The sequence below is a fragment of the Ochotona curzoniae genome, unplaced genomic scaffold (genome assembly GCF_017591425.1).
Source record: "Ochotona curzoniae isolate NIBS_2020 unplaced genomic scaffold, NIBS_Ocur_1.0 contig_430, whole genome shotgun sequence".
Classification (NCBI taxonomy): Eukaryota; Metazoa; Chordata; class Mammalia; order Lagomorpha; family Ochotonidae; genus Ochotona; species Ochotona curzoniae.
The window spans coordinates 2,227,350-2,243,228 of record NW_024466219.1 but is presented as its reverse complement, the minus strand read 5'-3'; the positions used below and the strand labels follow the sequence as shown (position 1 = coordinate 2,243,228).

Sequence of the window (15,879 nt, the reverse complement as noted above, 5' to 3'; positions counted from 1 at the left end):
GTGGAGAATCTGCATGTTTTCCTTGCATTGCATTTCAAAATATATAAAGAAAAAAAGTCAGCATTTTAACCTCTTAATGCTAACCAGTTAGCACTTTTTTTCTTTACATATATGTAATGTTTTTTCCAGAGAACATGTTTCCTTACGTTGCTTTATACTCTGATTTTCCACTTGATTCATTATTTTAAAAATATATTTTTGTGTCACAAATTTATCTACAGTGCATCATTATGACTAGCTATATAATAAATTGTGCAAAACATCATAAACTTTAGGGACATTAAAGTTGTTCTATAGAAAATTCACTTTGAGGGAAGGAGTGAACATTTAACCCGTTAATCTAACATTTAACCCTGTTGGGGAATCTTGAGTCAGATACCTACCCTGGCTCAGGCCACTCCCTGCCAGCCCGTTCAGACTCGGTGGGGATACCAGGTGACAGCTCTCTTTGGGTTCCTGCCACCAGCGTGGCAGTCCTGGCTTCTGTTGCCTGCTCCCAGCTCAAAGTTGGCCTGGGTCTGGCTCTGGTGGCATTCAGGGACTAGCAGTTTCAAGTTAATTCTCAGTGAGTCAGTCAGCTCTTTCTGTCTGTCTTTCCTTCTCCTCAGTAAATAGAGTAATTTTTAGATTGGAAAATTGCTTTCGTAAAACCCTCAGAAAATGTACGTGCTGAATTCTGTTCTTGCCTTGACTCCTGCTTGCTGTCTAGGCCGTGGAGACGTCAGCTCAGTCGTCAGGAGACCATCAGGAGCAGCAGGTCTCAGCACAGGAGGTGCAGGAGCTCAAGGAAGCCCTCAGCCACGCTGAGGCCAAGGCCAAGTCCCTGGAGAGTCAAGTAGAGACTCTGCAGAAGGTACCAGTGGGACATCGGCCTTCCCTCTTGCATACCGAAAGAAATACTTTATCTTAACTTTGAATGACTCACATGCTTAAATATTCTCCATCTAAAAGTATCCATTTTGCTGATTTCCATCATTTTTATACAGATATTTATTGTATTTGATTTGATTTAAAATTAGTGGTGGGTTTTGGACAGGGTTTGTCGTAATTTGGTGAATTACACGGTGAATGCTTTCGTTTCCCTGAAAAGACATTGTCGGAGAAAGAGACGGAGGCAAGAAGTGTGCAGGAGCAGACGGCACAGCTGCAGTCGGAGCTGGCACGGCTGCGCCAGGACCTGCAGGAGCGGGCCACGCAGGAGGAACAGCTGCGGCAGCAGATCACCGAGAAGGAGGAGAAGACCAGGAAGGCCATTGTGGCAGCCAAGTCCAAGATTGCACACTTAGCCGGTATTTCCTCTGTGCTCTGTATGTTAAAGTTGATAGTAACATTTGGGCTGTGTAAGAAACCAACATTCGGTTTTTTAGTTAGCAGTCTTAGTTTTCAAGTGATGAGGTTACCTTGGTGGGTGGGTGGGTATGTGTGTGTGAGAGAGAGAGAGAGAGAGAGAGAAAACTTTTCTGAAGTTTCCTTACTTGAGAGACAGAATGACACAGACAGGTCTTCAGCAGTTCACTCCCCATGTGCAGGAGACAACCGGGACCGGGCTGGGAGCCTGTGGTCCCATCTGGAGCTCCTGTGGCAGTGCATGGTCACCATCTGCTGCATGCCCAACCACTAGTGGCAGACTGGGTGGGAAGCCCAAGAGCTGGAACTGGAACCAGCCCTCGGACCGAGATTGCGGAGCTCCCGGGCAGCGTGGCCCGCTGCAGCCTGGCACCTGTGTTCTTTTGATGATCTGCAAGATAGTATCTCCCCACTTACTTCAGAAAATGTTGTTGAATGTTTGTGTGTATGTTATGATATTAAATGAAAAATCTGATAACTCACAGTGATGAATAACATAAAAGTCTTTGCCAGCTGTCAACACAGTGGTGTGGCAAGCTGATCCTTTGCCAAAATTGCCAATATTCCATTTGGCACCACTTCACGTCCTGGCTACCCTACTTCTGATCCAGCTTCATGTTAATGGCCTGGGACAGCAGTTGGAGGAATGGCCAAGATCCTTGGGCCCCTGCACCTGTCGGGAGACCCAAAAGTGCCTGGCTCCTGGCTTGTGACTGTCCCAGCCCTGCAGAGTGACCCAGCGGGTAGACAGTATCTGTCATTTCAACCCCTCTAATGTTGACTTTCAAGTGAATTTTCTTTTTGAAATTTATTTTTATTTTAATGAAAGATACATAAATAGGAGAGAGACAAGATCTTCCATCTGCTCATTTACTCCCCACGTGGCTACAATGGCCAGAGCTGAGCTGATCCAAAGCTAGAAGCCAGGCGCCTCTTCTGGATCTCTGATACGGGTGCAGGGTCCCAAGGACTTGGCCATCCTCCGCTGCTTTCCCAGGCCACAGGCAGGGAGCTGGATGGGAAATGGAGCAGCCAGCACACAAGCTGTCCCCACAGGGTGAAGGATTGGCCTGTTGAGCACAACTCCAGGCCCAAAATAAATTGTTAAAAAAAAAAAGTTTCTGCTAATTAGGGTTCTTCAGCTTTTTGGGGATTTTTATTAAGAGAAGTCACATCTTTCTGTTGGAGGAAGTATATTTTATTTTGTATTAGAGTGATCAACATGGGTGGGTGTGTTTAGAACTTTGTTCATCTAAATATTGATGTGCGAGCAGATAGAGCTGGTGAAGTGGGGTTGTAGAGCTATGAGCCAAGTTTACATGCACTTGTAGTGTTTGGTTCCAGTGTTAACAGAGTCTGGGCTTTGGTTCAGGTGTGAAAGATCAGCTAACTAAAGAAAACGAGGAACTTAAACAAAGGAATGGAGCCTTAGATCAACAGAAAGATGAGCTGGACGTGCGCATGACTGCCTTGAAGTCCCAGTACGAAGGTCGGATCAGCCGATTGGAGAGAGAGCTCCGAGAGCACCAGGAGCGGCACCTTGAGCAGAGGGATGAGCCCCCGGAGCCGACCAGCAAGGTGGGCAGGGCGTGCCTGCAGAATGGGCAGTGACATCTTCATGACGTTGTTCAGTAGCTTTCGGAAACAGACACAGAGCTCCATGTTCTGTCTTCCCAGGTCCCAGAGCAGCAGAGGCAGATCACGTTGAAAACCACCCCGGCTTCTGGGGAAAGGGGGATGTAAGTGTTCGTTCTTTCTGTTTTCTCCACGAAGCCTGAGGAAGACAGGAAATAGGGAGGTCTGTACTGTGGTATAAAACTAGATCCTAAGGGACCATCAGTGACTGGACTTGTTTTCAACCTGTGCGTAGCCTATCTGGTAGATCTCCGTGACGGAGAAAACATCTCGCATCTCTGGTGTGACCCCAAGATGCTGCGCGCAGTTAGGAAAGGCAGGATTCCAGCAGTCAGATACTTTCCAGAATATCCTCTGCACAGATTTGTTGATTATTTTTATTTGTTGAAAGGAAGAGAGAAAAATACATCTCCCATCAGCTAGTTTGTTCCCCGAATGCTCACACCAGCGAGAGCTTGGCTGGGCCGGTGCTGAGGTAGCAACTGCATCCGGGTTCCCTGTGCACGTGCCAGGGACCTAAGAACTGGAACCGTTCCCTTGGTCGTGGATGCGTGGATCTGAACAGTGGCTGGGATTGTGTTTTACAAGAGATGCTTTAGTAGTACTTTGTTGGTGAGTCATTCTGTTTTCTGCTCTCCAAGTGCCAGCACTTCAGACCCACCAACAGCCAATATTAAGCCGACTCCCGTTGTGTCTACTCCAAGTAAAGTAACAGCTGCAGCTATGGCTGGGAATAAGTCAACACCGAGAGCTAGCATCCGCCCAATGGTCACACCTGCGACTGTGACAAACCCCACAACCACCCCGACGGCCACAGTGATGCCCACCACACAGGTGGAATCGCAGGAAGGTTGGTGAAATAGGATGAATACGATGGTAACCCCAGTGATGCATGAAGCTTAAGTCAGATATTATAAAAATGAGTGAGGGTATTTTGAGGTACATGATTGCTAGGATCCTTGTTAATGTAACCACATTTAAACTGTGTGTAAAGGGATAATTACCTCCCTCTGGATTATTGTTTATTCACTTGAAGCAGTTATGTGTGTGTGTGTGTATATATATATAGAGAGAGTGATCTTCATCTGCTACCTCATTCCGCTGATTGTCGCAACAAACAGCATTGGGCCAGGCCAAAGCCAGGAAGCAGCAGTTTTTCTAGGTCTCCCTGTGGGTGGCAGGGGTCCAGACCATCAGCAGGGAAACATGAGCGCCACACCAGCCCCAACCCTGAAGGTTATAGCACAGTATCCACTTCTAATGACTAATACTGATGACATGCAAGTCATTTTGGAAAACCATGCTTCATTACTGGTTCAGCCCAAATAAGGTTTTTTTCACTGAATCTGGCTTTTTTGCTTTCTTTTTCTTCTTGCCATGGCATTTTGTGATTCATTGTACCAATTATAGTTATACTTGAAAGAGAAGTGAGTAGCATCCGTCTGCTGGTTCACCCCTCAAATGCCCATAGCAGCCAAGGCCACAGCAGGCCTATGCACGGTGCCTGGAACTCTGTCCAGGTCTCCAAGTACTCGAGCCACCACCACCTCCCAGGGGAACCTCAATAGGGAGCTGTGTCAGGAGCAAAGCCAGGACTGAGACCTCCTCTGATGGAGGAGGCAGCCACAGCAAACAGGCCTGGTAAAACAAAGTGTCTTGCTTAAATTTGGGCTTATGAATTTTAATTACTTTTATTTAGTTACACCTTATTATGGGAAAATAAATGCAGAGAGTTCCAGATATTTATTTAACTAATGTAGAAAACAATTTACTGCATGATACTGAGACAGCATTTGACCTAATGGGGAAGACACCAGCATCCCATTTTGCGAATTCCTGAATTCAGTACCTGACCCTGGCTCATGACCTTTAAATTACTGCCAAAAACCAAACCCTGGGCAGGAGTTGTGATGGCTCAGGTAATGGCCCCCACTCTTGGGAAGAGCTGGCAGGAGTTGTGATGACTCAGGTAGTGGCCCCCACTCTTGGGAAGAGCTGGCAGGAGTTGTAATGGCTCATGTAACGGCCCCCACTCTTGGGAAGAGCTGGCGTGAGTTCCCAGTGCCAGCCTTGGCCTTGCTCCCACCAACAGTATCAGCCGTGTGGAAAGCGGGACAGCAGGTAGAGCCACGCTCACATGCTCTGCTTCTTCTCTTGCTCTTCCTCCCCGCTCTTGTGTCTGCCTAAGCAAATGTAAAACCAAAATGTCTTCAAAGATGCGTAATGCATAACCTTTACTGTTACATTTTTTCTGATTAGTGGTAAGAAGTATAATCATGAAAGAAATGGTTCCAGCTGTGCTGAAAGAGGGTGACTCACATTAAACATAATGTAATTGCTTTTCAGCTATGCAGTCCGAAGGGCCTGTGGAGCATGTCCCGGTGTTTGGAAGCACTAGTGGATCTGTCCGTTCTACAAGTCCTAATGTCCAGCCTTCCATCTCTCAGCCCATCTTGACTGTTCAGCAGCAGACACAGGCCACGGCTTTTGTGCAGCCTACCCAGCAGAGTCATGCTCAGATTGAGCCTGCAAATCAGGAGCTCTCCCCCAGCATAGTGGAGGTTGTTCAGAGTTCACCGGTCGAGCGGCCTTCTACCTCTACAGCAGTGTTTGGGACTGGTAAGGTGAACTTTAAAATGAAGTTAAAGCTAAGCATTTGGTACAGTGGTGAAGATTCAAGTAGCCCTCGGTGTTTGTATGTAAACATTTCAGTGGTCATTACTGGTGCCTTCAAGGGGACCATCCGTAACTGGAGTTGATGGCTTATTAGTCAAGGCTTAAGACACTGGTTCGGCACAGAAGCTGCTCTTTGTTCATGTATGGAATTGAAACAAACTGCAATGAATATTCACTGTGTCCTCTAACTACGTGACCTCCTTAGGTATTTTTAAAATATTTTTTCATTTATTTTGTGATTCAAGATTTCTGTGATTTACCTTCAAAGTTTCAGCCACTCCAAGTTCTTCTTTGCCAAAACGCACACGAGAGGAAGAGGAAGAGAATGCCGTGGAAGCATCGGAGCAAGTCTCTGAGGACACGGTGGAGATGCCTCTTCCCAAGAAGCTCAGGAGTGTGACCCCCGTGGGGACCGAGGTGCGTGGGCCGCCGGCCTGGGCTCTCCAGCACGGCTCAGTGCAAGTAACACTGTCTCATCGGGAAACTCTCGCTTAGTGAACTCGCTGTGCTTAACAGAAACAAGTTGAATCCCATTTCCAAGTTATTTCTTCATTTAAAGCAAGGTTATAGTCCTACTCATCATTTAAACTATTGTCTGCCATTTTTTTCTAACATTATCCAGAATTATATTCCTTTTTTTGTTTTAAGGCTAAATTATGATTTTTTTAAGTGAAATATTCGTACCAAGAGGATTATGATTGTGCTTATATTTTATAAATGAAATGGACTTTGCTGATACCTAGCTGCATAAAAGTATCACTGTGAGCTTTGTTTTTGTAAGGATTCTCACGGAACAGGTAACTCTTCACCCAGGGCGTGGTTCTGGTAGTCATTTCTGTGCTTTGCTATTCAGGAAGAAGTTGTGGCAGAGGAAAGCACCGACGGAGAGGCAGAGGCGCCAGCTTACAACCAGGACTCTCAGGATTCCATTGGAGAAGTAAGACAGTCGCTTTTAGTCAGTTGAAGCTTTCAGCATGTTTCAGATCTAATGAAAGATCTATGCTTGTTTTCCTCCTCTGGAGAAATGGCTTTGCTCCTGCGGGGCCTCGGTTCCCACGTACAGAAGGCCCGGGGTGCTCGTCCGCCCTGTGCCCAATTGGTTATCCTGTGCTGTTCCTAATCTGTGGAAGCAACTTCATTTTACACTTGAGCTTTTGATCTCTGCTTGCCATTCCCCCAAAAGGCAACTGAAGTCTTTGACTTCCTAGGTTCTGTTCTGGCACTTCCACTTGAAATAAGCCATGTGTCCGGCTAATGCTCAGTTACGGCATTTGTGGGAAAGTGTAACATTTTCATATTGTAAAATGCCTGAAGTAGTTGGCTGCCGTGTTACATGTTCAGAATGTCACCACTCACTTTTTATTGTCTGCCCTACAAGATGAGAGAATTCATACCTAAGATCCATCGTCTGGAACTCAGCACTGCACATTTGGTTTTAAGAGATGTATTTGGAACCCGATTCAGACAAGTTCACATGGCTGTTGAACTCAGGATTTTAGTTTCCAGCTGTCCTCTTTAAACTTGAGAAGCAATACTTGCTATACAAAATTTCAGGAACATTTTATTCTAACTTCGGTAAAATTAAAATATTGTCTGAAACTCGTCATAAGTAATCATGCCTACAGATAATCTGGTTTTCTGAGATGCATTGGTTTTATGCCTTAATTTTCCAGTTTTTCTTGACTAAAAACACAAAAATGAACTCTTTTGATGATGTCATGCATGAGAACATCTGTTTTGTGGATTCTTCAGAGGGCGTTGTATCTAAGGAACAATTTGAGATAATATGTGAATTTCTTAAATGGCCAGGCTTGGCTAAATTGTTTTAAAATCATGTGTAACGCATTTTCTCGAGGCTGACGTGGTTCCGACTCGGGCCGTGTGGCTCCCGTCGCGCCCTTCCCGCACTGCTGCTTGGGTGCACTTGCGGTTTTCATTTTCTGCTAATGAAGCATATGATGTTCATAAGTGTTGCTTTTTGGAAATAAGTGTCAATTTGAGGATTTTTTTTTTTTTAATTAGAATGTGACTTACTCATCATTTCCATTATGATATACATAATTGTTTGGAATATCTTATTCCTGAATACCTGGTTGCTAGCTTGTATAAAAATTTGATTTTATTGAATATTTAGCCAAAAAGAAAACAACATATAAATTTTTATAGTACTGCATATCTATGGAAAAATTCATAGTTTGTAAAATTAGTGGAACTAGAGATTTTTTATTATACATGAAGAAAGGCAAAAATAACTACTACGTATTTTGTCTCAAGGAATTTCTAGAAATCCATCAGAGCTTCAGGGTAGAGCTCTCTAGACGCTGAGAGAGGAACAGGAGTGGAGGAGGGTGGATGGATGCCAGCACACGGGACAAGGCTGGCTGGTTCAGTGGGCAGCTGCACTGAGGGACGCACTGCTCACCGCCATGCTCTGTGTGTCCCAAGCAGGGACAGGACAGGACAGGGAGCAGAGGTGCTGATGCACTGACCTGGACAGCTTGTGCTACGCGTGTGCCCTGTCAAAATACATAGTATGAAGAATTTTTTTAATGGTTTTTAAAGATTTGTTTATTTTTATTGCAAAGTCAGATATACAGAGAGAATGAGAGGAAGATCTTCCGTCCGAAGGTTCCCTCCCCAAATGGCTGCATCAGCCAGGGCTGAGCTAATCCGAAGCCAGGGGCTTCTTCCAGGTCTCCCACACGCGTGCAGGGTTCCAAGGCTTTGGGCCGTCCTCGACTGCTTTCCAAGGCACAGGCAGGGAGCTGGGTGGGAAGTGGGCCACTGGGATAGAGCCAGCACCCATATGGGATCCTGGTGCATTCAAGGTGAGGACTTTAGCTGCTCAGCTCCCATGTTTGGCCCAAGTATTAAAAATTTTAAGACATTAAAAATAAAAACAATAATATCTAATAAGATAAACTTAGAGAAATAGAATATGCAGAGAATTGCTTTATATCTGTCATAAGGTTGTGTATATGTTTTTTTCTCATTATTACCCAGTAAGATTTAGAAAGTTTTCTTTTGTAGGAAGACAGTGAAGAAACAAAAAGGCTTGTCTTCTTTACCATTTGATTTCAAAGCTTTTAGAACACTGCCAGGCCATTCTTAGCCTTTACTTTGACCATCTAATTTTAAAGGGAGTCACGCAGGGGGATTACACGCCTATGGAGGACAGTGAGGAGACCTCGCAGTCTCTGCAGATGGCGCTGGGGCCCCTGCAGTCAGACCAGCAGACCACAGCTTCATCCCAGGACGGCCAGGGCAAAGGGGATGACGTCATCGTGATTGACAGCGACGACGAAGAGGAGGAGGAGGATGAAAACGACGGGGAGCATGAGGTAAATAAATGTGGTTTGGAAGAAAGTGTGCAGATCCTTGCACTTCTGCATTGAGTCCTAAATTCTCCCAGGAGTTACCACCGTCTCCTTTGAAATGGCTGGGAACTTGATTGTCAGCACTGTGGAGACTTTTTAAAAAATGAATTTTTTTTTACCTCTTAGAGGTCTGTAGTCCATTTCTGAAGTACTTTATAGCATACATAATTGAATGAAATACATTTTACATGAAATTTTGTGCTTTATTTTGAAATGTAACCTTAAATTGACAGCTTGAGACTTTAATAAAGAAACTTTCAAAAAGTTGCTGTGATATATAAGCTCATTGTTTTCCCCCAGCTCACCTATTTTAAGGTGAAATAAAATGAACTCCTTGGGATCCTGGCTGATCTCGCGTCCCCAGTGGTGGTGTTGGGCTAAGTCTGGAGGGCGTCCCAGATACGATGCTTGCCCCTGGCTGCTCACGCGCAGCGCTCGGGCAAACCTGGGTCCTGGCCCAGGTGACAACGCAGACGCGCAGGCCGCATGCAAAATCTTCTTTTACCCTTGCGGATTTCTCTACCAGGATTATGAAGAAGACGAAGAAGATGATGATGAAGACGAGGATGACACGGGGATGGGAGACGAGGGTGAAGACAGTAACGAGGGAACTGGCAGTGCAGATGGTAACGACGGCTATGAAGCCGACGAGGCCGAGGTAACCGACCCAGCTCGACCCAGCTCTCCCGGGGTGCGGGGAGGCCCTGTCAGGAGCCCAGAGCTTGTGCAGCTTTGAAGCTTGGCTTACTGGTTTTTGCTGTGGTTTAGTTTGGTTAACTATTGGGTATTTCTTCACTAAGCTGAAGTCATCATGTTTTATTCTTAGGGTGGTGAGGGGACCGATCCAGGCACGGAAACAGAAGAAAGTATGGGTGGAGGAGAGAGTAACCAGAGAGCTGCTGATTCACAAAACGGTGGTGAGACTAGTTCTTCTTTAGAGTATCTTGGGTGGGTGTTGAGGAGGGTGGTCCTGAGGGTTCCTTTCGGTTTCCCACAGCCTGAAGTGCTTGTGTCTGAGCCCTGGTTCTGCTTCAGATTGGAGCTGCACCAGAGGTGGCGGTGAGGGGCTCCGGCCTGGGCTCCGGGCTCCTCGCTCTGCCCTAGCGCAGACTCAGCTGGGCAGGCAGTGGGGAAGGGAACCAGCAAATAGATGGGATCTGTCTCTCTGTGTCTCTCTTTACTTCTCAATAAATAAACATTTTAGAAAATTTAAGACATTCAGTAAATTGACGAAGCACTGACTCTTGTCTCACTTTGTCACCATTATGCCCTCAAAGAAATCTTTATTTGTGGCTCTTAGGTACTATCATTTAAATCTATGAATTTTAAAAGATTTATTCATCTTCATTGGAAAAGGAGGTGTCGAGAGAGAGAGAAACGGAAAGATCTTCCGTGTACTGGTTCATTCCTCCAGTGGCCACAGATCTGAGCTGATCAGGAAGGAAGCAGGAGCCTCCTGCAGGTTCCCTGCAAGGCCTTGGGCCGTCCTCCTCTGCCTTCCAGGCCACAGTCAGGGAGCTGGACTCAAAATGGAGCAGCAAGGACATGAAGCAGCACCCATGTGGGATACCAGCACTTACATGTGGGGGATTGGCCTGTTGAGCCACCACACCCGCCCCCAGATCTCTAAATTACTGTAAATGCCATATGATGGTGCTGCTGTTAGTGAATGGAAACCTTGAATCTCTGACTTTAATGGAAATAACAGCTCTCAGCCACAAGAGGTCAGTCTGATCAAGCTGCATTCCCAAACTCGTGGACACTGAAGCTGCCCAGTGTTGCCTAGTTTTTCCAGTGGGAGAACAACAACTTGGTAAACACGGCATTGCTGTGATTAAAATCTTTGGAGAAAGCTCAGCCCTTGAGGCCCATTGAACAGCGGACATCAAATGGAAATTAGAGAAAATTGCTTTTATTGTTTTAAAATGTGTCCTATATGTTTTGCTTCTTTTTAAATGCTTAGTTATTTGAAAGATGGTGTTAGAAGAAAAGTGAGATCCTCCAGTTTCTGACTCACTGTGGCCAAGTCAGGCCCGGGCCACGAGCCCAGAGTTCCACCCGGGGCTTCCTGGATGGCAGAGACCTGTGTCAGAGCTCACGCCAGTGCTCGGCCGAGGGCGCCTGGCAAGCTGGCCTCACACCTCTGGACTCTAAAATGTAGTGTAAAGAGTTACAATCGGGTCCATGTGCTTGCTCACAGGCTAATCCTCCACCTGCAAGCACCGGTGTCCTGATAGCTCAGCTTCCCATCCAGCTCCCTGCCTGTGGCCTGGGAAAGCAGCGGAGGACAGCCCAAAGCCTTGGGACCCTGCACCCGTGGGAGACCCGGAAGAGCTCCTGGCCTTACATAAGTGCAGCTCTGCTCATTGCAGCCGTTTGGGGGAAGAACCAGTGGATGCAGATGGGCAGAAGATTTTTCCCTCTGTTTCTCCTTCTCTCTGTAAATCTAGCTTTGAAAGTTAAAAAAACTTTTTTTAAACCTTGAAATAAAAGAATTACCATCACCTTATGCAACATTGTTGGTTTTGCAGGTGATGATGCTCAGCCAAATTCAGCAGTGGGACTGCATATTAAACTAACAGAAAACCATTGAGCTTCTTAGAGGCCTGAGTGTTTGAAAGGAAAGATGTGCTGCTTTGAATGCACATGATAAGGACAGGCATCCCTTTCCACTTCTAAGTTTCTTAAGGGAAAAGCTAGCAAGTATTAGGCCACATGATAATGGATAGTTTTCTTATTTGAGACAAGTAAGGAGAGAGAAACTAATCGTTGAGTATGATTGAAGCTTTATGAACATTTTTTCGATTCAGCATTTCTGTGTAGCACGTGGTTGGAGTCAGAGAAGTTTCCTTTTCGTCTCTAGGCGTTGTCACTCAAGTGTGAAATCCTGTGAGGGCTGCTGTTCTTGGCCGTTGTTCCCAGACACCTGGATGCTTGCAGGAGACTGTTCTCCCTATCCCTTCTCTCCATCCTGGCTTGATGATCAGCACGTCAAAGCATAGTGGCTAAGTTAGCGAGTGGAGTCGGTGTGTCACGGGACGCTTGTGAGCAAGCTGAAGCCCAGGTTCAGGATCTGGAGCATGGACGTGGCTGCCCTGAAGCCTTGTGTTAGCCGAGGGGCGTCTCCTGCACCCCATACTCACCAAGCACTGCAGTCTGTGCTACCCTAATTCAGCCTTCTGTCATGCAGGACAAACTTTGGAAAAGCCTTTGACCTTTGGCATTTAAGGAAAACAGAATATGGTGCTCCGTCATCAAAGTGCTCACTCGGTCGGTCCCCCCTCTGCTGGGTTGTTTACATGAATGACCCAGTGGGCTGACCTTTATGTAGAAACCAACATTTCCACAGTGTTGGGCACAGAGTTATAATGTTCCAGTTTGTGAAATCTTCAGTAAAGCCTAAGTTGCTTTTGCTCCCTGTTACCTCAAACCAGGGCCTGACAGCTGATTCTTGTAGGCTCAGTTCCCTCCACGGCTGCTGCTGGCCGGGATGGAGGGGAGGAAGCATTCCCTGTAGAGTTTATTGTGCGGTCACTTTGATAGTTCAGAAATGAGCTTCTCTTCTCCCATAGGTGATGGAAGTACAGGGCCGGCGGAGTCTTTTTCCCAGGAGATTTCCAGAGACCAGCAGCCATCATCAGCATCTGAAAGACAAGCCCCTCGAGCACCCCAGTCCCCAAGGCGCCCACCGCACCCCCTGCCTCCTCGGCTGACCATTCATGCGCCACCACAGGAGCTTGGCCCACCAGTGCAGGTATTCAACCACAAGGACTGGACGCTGGTCACCCTGAAAATGAGCTTTAAGAAAAAGTACTGGCTTTTTGTCCCTTTTCAAGATTATCCTGGCTTTTTTTTTTTTTTTTTTTAAGAACGAAATGAACTGTTGTGTTTTTGTTTTTTTGGTTTTTTTAATTATTGAACTGAAGCTAATTTCTGCTTTCTGCCTTAAAACATGGTGGTGACTTGGTTCTTGTAACTTGAGTGTACTGTAAAGGCAGTTTACTGAAAGCTGTACACAGATTGAGATGTTTATGTCATAGCAAGTAAAGTTACAGTTGCTACTTCTTCAGGTAAAATATTGTTTGCAGCTCACTGCTTGCTTTGACAACTTGAGCTCTAAGAACCAACATTTTAAAAAATAAATTTCTATTTAATGAACTCCTTCGTTTAATCAGATTATTTCCACTTGTAAAGTTAACGAAGAGAGGCAGGCCTCTGGCACAGGAGTTGAAGTACGTACCCCTCGAGGTGCTTTGCATTCCGTATTGGAGGTCCCGGGCCCAAGCCAATCCTGCCTCTGCTCCTGTTCCCACTGTGGCTGGTGCACAGCGTGGGAGGCGGCAGGCAGCGCTGGCTCAAGGGCTTGGGCCCACGAGGACTGCGCTGAGTCCCTGCCACTGTCCTCTGCTGACCCATCGCTTGGTGGTATGGCCAGTCACTGGAAGATGTGTTTGTCCTCTGTCTTTCAAGTAAAGGTATTTAACACAAATTATTAATACAGGTGTATATAGTCCAGTCACTTTTGAAAATGATGAGAACACTGTTTGCTGAAATATTTCAGACTCACAAGTACATGTGCGAGTTTCAGGGAGGGGACAGGACACGAATCCCTTCACGTATCAATAACAAACACATTGGCTTTTATCCAAGTGTCAGTGAACAGTTTATCTAGTTAATTAGCCACTGATTTTAGTAGCCGTTTTTCTTGAGAAGATGTCCGGATGGCCACCTGTCTGCTAAAATGTCAGTTACTTTGGTCACGAGCAGGTAAGCTGTATCTGCTGATACCCTGCTTCCTTTCCTGGCACACAGAGAGTTCAGATGGCACGGCGGCAGTCTGTCGGGCGCGGGCTTCAGCTGACTCCAGGGACAGGCGGCACGGTGAGTGGAGGCGCTGCGTTGCCCAGCCGCCCTCGCGTGGGTCGCATGCTTGCTCTCACTCCTGGCCCCCGCTCTCTGTTCAGCAGCACTTCTTCGATGACGAAGACAGAACAGTCCCAAGTACTCCAACTCTCGTGGTGCCGCATCGCACTGACGGGTTTGCGGAGGCCATCCAGTAAGTTAACGGCACACTGCGCCAGTCTGCTGGTTCACTGTTGGCTTGTGTGGCGTTTGATTGAGTGCTCTGTTGACACTTCTGCCGTACTGTAGAACGCTGCTGATTTGTGAGGGCTAAGGATATCATGTTAGGGAAGGCTATTCAGAAAGAGCAAGGAAGAGATTTTGAGTATTCGCAACACAAAGCAGTGCTGAATGTTTGGAAGTGATGGCTACGCCATTTATCCTGACCTGATCATCAGATTGTTCGAACCACTGAAATGTCACATTGCACATTTTAATATTTCTAAGTTTTGGTTTTTAATTTTCTGGGCATGTACTTAGACCAACAGGTATAAAGTCAAAATTGCAGAAGATTAATTTTTACTTTTAAAAAATGTGAATGTCAGGGCAGCCTGGCAGCTGCTGAGCATGTTTCCTGGAGTCCATGCCCTGGTGGCTCTGAGCTCCACGTTTCCCAGGAGTAGCACGCCCCTCAGCATCTGCTCCTTGACTACCTCGTTCCTAAGGTGGGATTGAGCGATGCAGGAATTCCTGCCTCATAAATTGAGAATTTAAACTCTGGTTGCTGGTGATTCATTGCCGACAGTGGGTGGTGATATGGAGGCCACACTTGAGGGCAGCGGACTACAACCTAAGCACCTGGAAGTGGGGGTAGGGACGGAGACAGTAGGCTTTCTTAGTTCAGATGAAGAGGCAGTTCACCCCAGTAATTGGGGGTGTCATTCTCAGGGGTATGTCTAGTAAAGTCAGGAAATATGAGGCCTGGTCCCAGGGAATTAGGTAATTTTGCTGTAAATCATAGCTGGATTCATGGATGGCTGATAGCACACCTCTTGTCGGCTTTTTCTTTCCTCTTTCTGCGTTGTTTGAGATGTTGAGATTTAAGCGGGGTGTGTCAGTTTTGTCTTAAATTTTCCGCCCGTGCAGTTCCCCCCAGGTTGCTGGTGTTCCTCGGTTCCGGTTTGGGCCACCTGAAGACATGCCACAGACCAGTTCCAGTCACTCCGATCTTGGCCAGCTTGCTTCTCAAGGAGGTGGGTGGCTTGAAGAGGTGGTTCCTGCATCCCCCTGTGCTTAGTGCAAGGCTGCTGTCCCTGAGTTCCACGAGCTCTGTGCGAACTGTGCTTGCTGCTGTCGGGCATTATCTTAACACAGTTCTTGTCACTTCTGAGAGCGTAATTTGCACTTGTGCCCCTTCCCGCTCCCGGTGTTGGTGTCAGACATGCAAGCAGGAGTATGTATTGCACCAGAAAGTACACCTGGGTACCACTAGCTGCTTTCAGGTGGACAGAGTGCAGCCCATAGTTTGATACTTGTAACATTTCTATTTCAAGTTGTAAAACCAGAATTTTTTCCCTTAACATTCATTTTTAAAGTATGTGGAATAAAATAACTCCTACATTTAGTAGGGGTTGATTATCCACATGTGAGATGCACTTGTAGTCAGTGCAGCTCCTTGGATTTCTGCACTGCCAAGGTCATGTGAGCTGGTCGTGCACATGCGGTGTGTGCGTGGGTGCACATACTTGCATCCATTTTATCATAAAATGAAAAGCTTGATCTGCATGCCTCAGTAAGGATGCATGTCTGTCCTCCCCTGGTTACCTGTGATGTTAGTTTTTGGCAGCTTTATGTTCTTTAACTGCTCGTTAATATTCAGTATGTTCTTCAGGTCTGGGGATGTATGAGACCCCCCTTTTCCTGGCTCACGAAGAGGAGTCGGGTGGCCGAAGCGTTCCCACTACTCCTCTGCAAGTGGCTGCCCCTGGTGGGTATCCAAGGC

The 15,879-nt window shown here is 46.5% G+C and overlaps 1 protein-coding gene across 5 annotated transcripts in view; it reads left to right on the top strand.

Annotated features, from left to right (window-relative positions):
* The window catches only part of TPR (translocated promoter region, nuclear basket protein), a 49,746-nt gene that overhangs the window by 29,899 nt on the left and 3,968 nt on the right, over nt 1-15,879 (top strand). For 2 of the 5 annotated variants that reach the window (XM_040985375.1, XM_040985379.1), the window contains 16 exons: nt 710-853; nt 1,091-1,289; nt 2,720-2,925; nt 3,025-3,086; nt 3,624-3,832; nt 5,329-5,601; nt 5,927-6,075; nt 6,512-6,595; nt 8,799-8,999; nt 9,562-9,693; nt 9,862-9,952; nt 12,608-12,789; nt 13,848-13,916; nt 14,000-14,091; nt 15,024-15,130; nt 15,769-15,864. In XM_040985375.1, the coding sequence (XP_040841309.1) occupies nt 710-853; nt 1,091-1,289; nt 2,720-2,925; nt 3,025-3,086; nt 3,624-3,832; nt 5,329-5,601; nt 5,927-6,075; nt 6,512-6,595; nt 8,799-8,999; nt 9,562-9,693; nt 9,862-9,952; nt 12,608-12,789; nt 13,848-13,916; nt 14,000-14,091; nt 15,024-15,130; nt 15,769-15,864 (2,296 nt within the window). Of the gene's footprint in view, nt 1-709; nt 854-1,090; nt 1,290-2,719; nt 2,926-3,024; nt 3,087-3,623; nt 3,833-5,328; nt 5,602-5,926; nt 6,076-6,511; nt 6,596-8,798; nt 9,000-9,561; nt 9,694-9,861; nt 9,953-12,607; nt 12,790-13,847; nt 13,917-13,996; nt 14,092-15,023; nt 15,131-15,768; nt 15,865-15,879 lie in introns of all 5 variants that reach the window. The other 3 variants (XM_040985374.1, XM_040985378.1, XM_040985376.1) reach the window with 2 other exon arrangements.